General features: G+C 37.0%; 1 protein-coding gene across 5 annotated transcripts in view; it reads right to left on the bottom strand.

Annotated features, from left to right (window-relative positions):
- The window catches only part of agpat4 (1-acylglycerol-3-phosphate O-acyltransferase 4 (lysophosphatidic acid acyltransferase, delta)), an 11,608-nt gene extending 8,114 nt beyond the window's left edge, over nt 1–3,494 (bottom strand). Inside the window, exons 1-6 of one of the 5 annotated variants that reach the window (XM_088422295.1) lie at nt 3,257–3,491; nt 2,945–3,181; nt 2,354–2,535; nt 2,084–2,253; nt 271–432; nt 33–186 (exon numbers count right to left, since the gene is read on the bottom strand). In XM_088422295.1, the coding sequence (XP_088278421.1) occupies nt 33–186; nt 271–432; nt 2,084–2,253; nt 2,354–2,531 (664 nt within the window). In that variant the 5' untranslated portion in view covers nt 2,532–2,535; nt 2,945–3,181; nt 3,257–3,491. Of the gene's footprint in view, nt 1–32; nt 187–270; nt 433–2,083; nt 2,254–2,353; nt 2,536–2,944 lie in introns of all 5 variants that reach the window. The other 4 variants (XM_088422296.1, XM_088422294.1, XM_088422298.1 and 1 more) reach the window with 4 other exon arrangements.
- Between the last annotated feature and the right edge of the window lie 7,152 nt (nt 3,495–10,646).

Genomic DNA, 10,646 nt, shown 5'->3' with positions numbered 1-10,646 from the left:
ACAGATATGCAGTGATGGTGATAGATACTAACCAGTTCCTCTGAGGTTTTGAACAGTAACCCAGAAGCCTTTGGTTCTTGGTAGAAGATGATACTTCAGTTTGGGCAAACCTTTGGTCTCGGCCACCTGCATGCTGATATGATGCTTCTTTGGTGTGAAGCGGGTCCCTTCACAGAAAAGTAAAAACTAGCACCGGAAAATTATTTATCAATGGTTTTATTCCAGGGTGTGAATCACAGGGCATTACAAGGGCACAACTCTCATACATACCCAGTACTTTTCAGGGTAGTCTCTCAGATTCTGAAGACTTTGAGTCACAGTCTTTCGGTCCTCTTCCCACTTCCTCTTGCAGAAAACGATCTCCAGGAAGTACCACATCCAACCAATGACTGGGACGTAAGCCAACTCTTTTTTAGCAAGAACTTTGGAACTCTGAAAAGCATTCAGGTCACGTGAAAGTAGCACTTAGTGAAGAAAAAGTGTGCAGGCTTGAGAACAATATGGAAAAATACTACTACAAATAATATAAATGCTCAAACATATATACACACATATATTTAAATGAGGTAAACGAACTTCATCTCGAGTCTTGAGGCAAAATGGGAGTCTGGGGGGAGCATAAAACTAAAAAAACAGGAACCACAAAAGAGGATGCAAATGAGAAATAATATTTCAATTTCTTGCTTAAATATTAAAAGTGGCACTCTATTTTTCACCTTAGTATTTAAATGTTCAATGAGATATGGAAACACAAAATTCAGATGTAGGAAAATGTTTTGAATGGATTACATAGTTTTTTTTTTTTAATTTTATTTTTATACTGATGGTTTTAAAGATTTAGCGCAATGTTTCACAAACCTTTAAATCTTAATTTGGTACTTCCCCAGGACCCAGACTAATGAAAATATTTCATATCTTGCATAAACATCTACATATACTGCACAATAATAAATAATGAACTAGGACAGGCCAATAAATTAATTTAATTACTTGGTCAATTTAAAAATCCACAATCGAGGCACATTTTTACATGGCAGGTTGGGTGGTTTACAAGAAGTGCTACTTATCTGTGGTATTCAGGCAAAATGTGCACAACCCCTGAGTGTGTGTGTGTATGTATGTATATATATATATATATATATATATATATATATATATATATATATATATATATATATATATATATATATATATATATATATATATATATATATATATATATGTTAAGTTTACATTACATTTAAAAATCCATATAGAAGATACATTATTGTTGTAGTTGTATACATTATTGTTGACACAACATTTTGCAAAGGATTACTTATGAATGACCCCCCCCCAAAAAATGCTCGTTTTTTTGTTTGATTAACATCGTGATCGTCATTTTTTCCATATTTCCCACTTCTATCGAAGACATGCACATCACAAACATGACTCAAAAAGCCATTTGCCAAGACAGTCAGTGTCTGTTTGATGATTTGTCCATTTAATTCCTTGTTAAAACGTAACTGATAAGAATTGAGAACTATTAATGTTGTACATCAGTGTCTTCAAACCACGGTGGCTGAGAAGTGCAATACAAATCAACAAACAGTAAAATGCTTTAAAAAATACATTTGTTTCATTTTGTTCGTCTTCTGAAATATAAATGTTTTGGCTATTGGGAATTTGTTTTCTGACGTGTAAATGTGTTTCATCGTTTGTTAATTTGTTTTCTGAAATTGTTTCGTGAAATTCAAGTGTTTTACAGTTTGTTTTGCACTTCTCAGCCACAGTATCAAACAGAAAAAAAACATAACAATACGAGTAAATGGATCCAATTTGATAGTTCGTAAGTGTACGTATATCAAACTGGCAGTGTTCCTCATTCATCAGTAAGTAGCTCTAAGTTTCAAAAACATTGGTAAGGATTACTCAGATAGATAAATCTTAAAAGTTCAACCAAATTTAGGTCCAAACCTAAAGTTTAAGACGCTGCTTTAGTGTGTGTATGTGTGTGTATTAGGGTATGGTGCAGAGAAGCCAGACAGGGCATTATTGAATACAAAATATTGATTGAGGATCTTTATCATAAAGACTTTCTTACCCCGAGAACTCCGAATCGCTCACAGAATGTCCAACCACACAGGAAGTCTATCTCAAAACTGTGGTTGAGAACCACAATAGCGTTTTCCTTTCCGTACAAAGGGTAAGACTTTGGATCTGTATAAAGACTGCATTCTGTTCCAGACCACCACTCCATTGCAGCTACCAGCTCTGTGAGAGAATATTGACAGTACATTTGTGCGGCTGCATGATGACACCAAGGTTTTTTTTAATTTTTTTTACTTTTCACCTGGGGTATGTCAACACTTACGGCTGCTTATGGAGTAGGCAAATATGCAGTTGACCTTTCGGGCCAGCTGCTTGTTGAGCACCCACAAAGGTAGAGTGCATAGCTGCAACAGGTTGATGATGAGGCCGCTGACCAGGAACACGTAGCAAATGATCAGGTGGCTCAAGAAGTGGCTTTTCAGCAGCTGGACTAGGCTCATTGCTCTGCAATATTTGACCAACATCTGTCGTCATGTCAAGTCCCAAGTGCTGTATCTCTAACGCTCTGTGTTGCTCTGGTCTGTGACCGCATGGATCATCCTATCTTATCCAGCATAACGCATTTCTTTCATTGCAATGTGTCAGTTCATTTGCACAATGAATTCTTTCATTTGAAGGCAGCATAAAGAAACTATTATGTTTATTTCTGACGGTAGTCAACACTCACACTGGACTAAAGTCCGAGTACAATAACTTTATGTGCGGGCTGAAAATGCTGTGAGAGGTTAGGTCAATACAACTTCTGCTTAAGACTATACAAGTTACACAATGTATCACACTCCGCCAAGCATTCGAGTACATAAGAACATTTTCACGCTAGCATTTGTAGAAAAAAAAAAAAAAACTTTCTTACTATTCCACGTCTGCCAGCAAAGTGAACTTCACCTTCCTCCGGGGACCAGAGAGTTGCCTTCAAGCCAGGGTAAGAAAAAAAAAACCCTGTATGTATTATGAGGACATTGTGCCTGAATATCTTGTTCTTCTGCTCCGGTTTCAAATCCGTCAAACGTGGGCGTGTATGACAGTTTGACGGCGCCAGCCTCTGTTGCTCTTCTAACCACACCCATTTCATATGATTTCGCAGGCACGCCTGGATGAGCAAATGGACAAAATTGACTGAGCGGCATATCCAACCGTACAAACTACGATTCCAAAGATCACCCACACAGCCGAGAGTTCACGGTCAACGTCACAACTGGTGTGTAGCCCAAGCAGACTTAGAGAAAGCAAAGTTGTGCTTTCAGTCAAATACACTTTCTGGGTTTGTCTAGGATACCTTTTCTATTGAAAGACTACGAAGCCCCTACGGTATGATAACAGACGAAAAAAACTGAACAAAAAACAACAACGATTGAAAATGTCTCTCCCGACGTTTGCATGACAAACGCATTGCCCAAAAAGGCAACACAATTCATTTATTTATTTAAATGTCCCTTCAAGTTTTTCCGGGTAAACAAATATAAAGGCTACAATAGCCAAATCGACCCGGAAGTACATAAACCATTATTAAAAAAACCATTATTAAAAATAAACGCACTGTTATTGCTAAAAAATCGCAAAAACATTTCAAACAAAAATGACTTTTATATATATATATATATATATATATATATATATATATATATATATATATATATATATATATATATATACGTTAACTAATGTTGTCTAATGTTGTCATACAGTGACCTCCAGTGGTGGTTGGAAAACGTACAGCATTTACGTACAGCGTACAGCGACTACATGGCTGTCAGTGTCCATCGGGGCCGCAATTATCGGTGCTTTAGATGTTTCCATCCGACAGCACATAATTTTCCACGAAGCTTGCTAATGAGCTAATCACTGGCATCAGATATTTTGTAAATTTGTTTAATAACAATATTTAATGGGGTTTTCAAATTCAATGGTCGTTGTCTATATGTGTTTTAAATGTTAACTTTCAGGATAAAAAATGTTAGTGACCTCTAGCGGTGGTTATTAAACCTACAATAAAAGACACATCCAGCAAGGGTGTTTTAACTCTGGTAACTTAAAGTTAAAACAACAACAACAACAACAGTAATAATAATAATAATAATAATAATAATAATAATAATAATAATAATAATAATAATAATAATACATGAAAAAAACTGTGCCCTTGCTTTATTTGATCCAAAACCAACGTGACATCTTACCCAATTTAGTGTGAGAACTTACCCTATTGGGTAACTTGTCAGATGTTCATTTTTTCCAGATGTTCACTTTGCCTCTTTGATGGCTTAAACTGTAACTCTGAACCGAACAAAATCTGAAAATGATTTGAATAAAATATATGTATATCGAAGACTTTCATCTGGTACACACTTTGTTCACATTTGATTGATTGATTCCAAGGAATATATCAAAGTATTAAAAGTGTGTCAGCTTGCAACGGTCTCCCTACCACTTAAAAAATACTCCTTAGTCGACCTAAGTCTACTGTCCTAGAAGATTCTACTATGTTACTGGTACGCCTTAGTTTGCACTAAAAAAACAGGCAGAAGATTTTTCCCTAAAAATAATATTTCAATAAAATATAAAATTTAAATAATGAATCAGTTAAAATGCTAATTTGTGCAGTAAATGCGTATATACACAATATCAATGTTTAACACTATATACTAAATAAAATGTTCTGTATATACAGTACTGTATTCGACACTTCCATTAGTACACACAATAGACCACCAGGTGACATTATTGCTCTCCTCTCATCTTCCTATTTTCGAAAGTAGAAGTAATTTTTCCAAAACACTTGCCCTCATTAATGATGTGGGTAATATTGGTGTGTTTTCCCTTTGGTGCTGCAGAGGAATGTGGCAAGTTGGCGTGCCATGCTCGATCTAAGAAAAACAACAACAAGAACAACAACAACAAAACATTCCAGCACTGTTATCCGTTTAACACTTAAATCGATCAGGAACCTTTGAAAAAGTGATCTGCAAACGCGCTCTCATTACAACTGAAGAGCACGTTGAGATTATATACAGATGAATACCACAGTGAGGATGCATACTATACTTTTTTGATGTATGGCTAGAAACGTACTTTCATAATTCAGTGCATCTCAGTCAAGATGAGATTTTAACATTTCGCTTGTGGGATGTCATGGTTAACAGTATAAATACGCACGCACACTAATTTTATTTACTTCATCAATTTATTTCAAAATAAATACATTCATGATATTATTAGCCGTACAAAGAAACACTCTTTAGCCCTTTTGCAGACTTTGATTAATAGTCAAACTAAGCAAGTTCCATGTGTTTGACTGACACTTCGGTGACCTGTACCATATGCTGAAATCAAAATTTTATATGTAGTTTAGATCATCTTAAATTTTTGTGAAACATCTGTTGAGAAGATGGAGAAAAGAACAATTGAGTTATTATCAAGCCTCTCGTTTGTCACCCTTCCTTTGCAGTGTCCAGAGAAAATCTTTTCTACATTCACATCATGCCTCTTTCATTCATTCATTGAAAGGAATGTATAACCCCTATAAAAATGCCTGCGGCAGACATTTGTCACAATAATCCTGATGAAATTGCCCACAGCAAAAATCTTAGAGCCAGCAGATGTATCATTTTGGCTGTGTATCACAGGATTGAGTTGGATGAGCTTGATGTATAAAGAATTGATGTATGAGGATTGAAAGTGACATCACTGCACAAGTATGCGTTGATACACAATATCTGATTTTATCCAACACCAGACTAACCATGAAAATAAATGGTTCATTCCACTGAGCCACTGATCTTAGAGCAGGGGATCACCAACCTTTTTGAAACGGTAAATTATGTCTTTGGTACTGTACAGTATGATACTGTGTATATTAATATCATATACTGTACTCTATTAAGTATATGTATGTATGTGTAAATGTATATTTTGGTACTGGTATATGAGGGGCTACAAGTTTATGTGAAGACACTGATCATGTTAATGATTTCTCCCAAGAATCAAGATACAGCTGTAGTAAATATGTAAATCAAGTGTAACATGTAAAGTAAATGTAATATTTGTATCATTGTTCGTAAAATTCCTAGAAAATCACAATGTTCTATCACTTGGGCACCACATTGGTGACCCCCTGTCTCATGATATCATTAGAGTCCCACCAGCAGAAATACAAAAGGACTGGAAGTAGACATCCTAAGAAATTCATTGGCCAGTTCATTGAATAAAGACCTGTTGGAAATTTTGCTATTTAGATCCTTATTAAAGAGCAGCAAGTTTTGCACGAAGATAGATATATGCACAGATGGACTTTTATTTTTTTACATTGGCGGAGTTCTATGCTCTCTGTTCTATACATATTATTTATTCTTTACCATGTTTTTAAAATATAGTTGTGTTTCTGGTAGAAAACATTGACTGGAAAATGAAATTTGATGCAAATTATTTGCAGATGATTCAAAATTAGTGGAAGTGACCTGCATTAATCAGAATGATCTTCAATGTGGAAAATGTGAGTCAGTAAATGAGGTGCTAAATCAGATTATGTCATTTTTGATGTTGGCTAAATTGAATGCAATCAATCAAGAGGACGTGCTCACATTTTCTGAATACATGTTGGACATACTGGAAAAAATGTACAATTCAGAAGTAATGACAACACAGCTTGGGGCCTAAACTTCATTTGACATCATGTGCATGTTCAGTAAGGCCATAATGAGATCCTGATGTACGTGGTGTCTCCTGCAGGGAACTTGGCACCACAGCACTGTCCATCAGGAAAAAAAAAAATGTGGGCCACACTTTTTGGGATCACTGGAGCTGGACATTTCCTTCACTTGCAATTGCACTGTTAAGAGTTAACAAATAAAAATTAACTGATCTCTTTCATGAGCTTGTCTTATGTGTTTTAACAAGAGCATGCATGACAAACTGAATTAAAGAGCCATTTGAGAAGTAACCATATTTTTTGGTGCGGTGTGATCACTACATTTTTTTTTTAAAGAATGGTGTTAGATGCAGTGTAGTTGTAAAATAAACAAGTAAATGGTTGTAGATTTTGGATATATTCCAGCGACTGCTACTACAGGTGCATGTGTGTATTATATACATGTGGACTATGTTAAAGTGTTGGCGTGAGTCAAACATTTGGTCATTTATGAACACCAGTGTTATTCTGGATGGAGTTGTGCAGGTTTTATTTCTATCTAATAAAGTTCCTCAAATATAGAGTACTGGATGTTCTCAAGTCAAGTTCAATACTTGCGGTGTGAATCTATCTTTTTCACATTCCATTCATTCACATGCAATCTTGTCTACAGCCATTGTGACTTATCACAAAAAGTGGGGGAAAACGTCAACATTCCTTTCCTTTTTAAAGATATGCATGCTGCATTTGATCTGATCCTGATATCAACAGAAGTCAGATAATGTTAAGAGGGTTTGCAGTAAAGTGCACTGCATGGCTTTGTTTTGTGCAAGGTTATTGAGAGGCCAAGACATCACAGTCGGATTTAATGAGCGCAAATGTATCAGCTATCAATTCTTCAATAATCTAAGTGGAAATAAGCCTGCGCCAGACACCAACTTGACAACGCCGCAGGCATATTATATCATTCATATTCCCATTTGTCCTTGTAAAGTGCATAAGTCACCTCTTCAATATTCACACTGTCCAACAAAAATCAGATTTTTCCTTGTTATTGTTTCTTGGCTAGTCCTCTCCAGTCGGCTTTAGAACAACATTATGAAGGGGCCTCTCACCATGTGACTGCTGCGGTTTAAATCAATGAGACGTTTAACTTCCTGGTTAGAAATGTCACTAACAAAAAAACCTCATATTTCAAAATAAATTTAATAGCCAAGATTGTTCTAAGATTTAATTATTTATATGCCTATATTTAACTATGCAAAGTTGAACTCCTTTAACTTTATTAATAAATTGGAAGTCAACCTCAGAACGCCATCACCTTAGCTAGTGGTCATGATCTTACTGCTAAAACAACAAATAGAATAGTGTCCCAAGACTTTTGAATGTTACACATGCATGTTTTTTTTTTTTTTCTCCGACAGTGGATACGAGCAAAGTTTAAAAAATGTTATTACTGCTACATGTTTGGAAACTCGTCATTTTCTTCAATTCCAACTGAACAAACCTTTTTTCACTATTTGTCTTGTCTTAAGAGTTGACTTTCTCTTCATTGAGCTTTGCGGGAGCTCAGCTTGCGGTCTCAACATTTTGACAACTCTGGTTTGTCGGGCGCCCGAAGACTGGCATATAAGTGGATATTTTCCCAGTGACTACAGAGACTCATGCACTGAAATAAATGACTTACTTGATTCCAAGTGACAGATCCACTTCTTTGCTTTGGCAGGAGTAGGAGTCACTTTGTTCGGCGGCGGCTATGGTCGACTCGTTAAAAACGGCCAGTGGGAACTGTAAATTCTGATTTCACTCGGATTCTGTGAAATAGAAAAACATAGCTTTTCCTGTGAAGGAGTGCTGCCTATTTCATTCAAATGATGGTCCTGCTCAGGAGAACATGGATGTCTGTTAGGAACAGCTCGTTATTCATTAAGCATTTGTGGGGAAAAAAAGCAAAAAAACATTTGCCAATACATTGTCATCACCTTTTCTTCATCATTGGGGCGGTTAGTGAGATTACCCAAGATGTTCTTAACCCATTTCCGCGAAACTGCAAAAAGCATTTTGTTAGCGTTGCAACACAAAGAGAAAGATTGACTCAACTAAGAGCACAATGACGGCTATAACTTTAAATTGAAATCAACAAATATGAAAACAAAAAAAAACACAAAAAAAAACCCCAAAACACTTTATACTGTTGTAGATGTATTTGTGATGTATTTGTATTGGTGATTGCTCAGTGCAATTCAGCAGCATGCTTCAATGGTGCAAAAAAAAAAAAAAAAAACACACACAGGAAAATTGACATTAGCTTGAGAAAGTCTGTCAGTGGAATATTATTTGAAGCTACCTCGAATCGCCAGTTGGTATTTCACACCTCTCTCAGTGGAGAGGAACATCAAACCTGTGTTTAAACGAGAGCATTGTGAAGCCATCCTCAGTTTTATGTATTTGTCTCAATGCTGTTAGAAGTGACAAGATGGTGCAGAGGGCCATTTCTGGACCTCCGAGATAAGTAACAGCATTTATCATGTCTTTCCGTGTTCAGGTTGTGGACTGTGGAGATGACAGTGAAGATGCGTTTCTTGAGGATATTCCTTCTTTTTGAGGTAGAGATTGGTGTCTCAGCACAACGTCAGTTTACTGGGTCACACATTGACATCCTCTGGCAGAGCTCACAAAACCAATGGCTGGAACTCACTCAAAGCGGTAAAGGAGCATCGCAGTGCCAGATGCTGTAGAAGGCAGTGGGCATGGGCCACATGGACTTTTCCAAAAGCCTCAATCCAAATATTCTCTTCATGCCACAGTGCTTTGAGTGTTGACTTCCCCATTTTCCCCAGACACATACTATTTTCTTGGCTTCATCTCCACTGCGTAGCCCTCCACTGTGCTATGGGATTGGGATTGATGGAACTGCACAAAGCTGCAGAAAAAGAAATCCAATTATGCATTTATAGTGACAAAAGCTTCATTTGTGAATTCAAAGTGTCCTAATTGCTTTACACATTGGTTTATCCGATGAATTGCAATGGCAATTGTATGAATGACGTAAATGTAGCCCGAATGATTGACATCTTGACTGGAGTGAAAAAAAACAAAAAACAGAATAGGACTAGACCTGCATATAGGGGGACAAAACATTAAAGCGGACACACACACAGCTGTCAACGTTTACGCATTGACTGAGCCTCACACATTTCTGTCTAATGTCATGCTCTCACGCAAACTTTTACAATTTTCATGCTAAGAAAAGAAAAAGTAAAAGTGGGAATACAATTGTTTCGACACAATGACCACTGTTAAAATGATTGTGAGACTGGCCTGCCTTCAATGCACTGCAGTACCATCTCCCAATCCTCCCCTTATCTCTGATTGGGTGCACCCTCCCTCGCTAGGTGGAGCTATTCTTTACTTGCCACTTCTCTCAGCTCCCGTCTCCACTGAGTGTGTTCCCAGCGCAGGCGGTCAGTAGAGCACGGGGCCGACCCAGAGAAGCGGCAAGGAGGGCATAGCTCTGCTGTGCGTTCGAAACAATCGCCATGTTTCAGGTCCCACATGGTTAATGGATTGCTTGGTGTAAAAAATGTTTGCGTTCTCATGAAGGCTGCTAGTTCAGTTGACATCGCGCATTGGCTGTCATAGAAGTCATATCAAGCGATTATATGTGGCATTTATAGGAGGATTTTGGCAAAAAAAAAATCCAAGTTCATGAATTTCCGTTTGATAGAGGTCCATAGTTGGGAACACTTACTGTAGTTGATGCCCACCGACATAACAATAACATGACGTTACACGCTACCATCACGCGGCAGGAACTTCAGCTTCAAAATAAGTACACCAAACACTACAAAGACGTCAGTGCAATAGCCTCAACAAGCTTTTATGTAGAAGTGTTTCCTTGGATGGTGTTTGCATTCTGATTAGCTTGACT

Source organism: Hippichthys cyanospilos, chromosome 8, assembly GCF_059441005.1.
Source record: "Hippichthys cyanospilos isolate Australia breed blue-spotted pipefish chromosome 8, RoL_Hcya_1.0, whole genome shotgun sequence".
NCBI lineage: Eukaryota > Metazoa > Chordata > Actinopteri > Syngnathiformes > Syngnathidae > Hippichthys > Hippichthys cyanospilos.
Note: the sequence above shows the minus strand (reverse complement) of the source record. Positions and strands in the feature narration are given on the sequence as shown.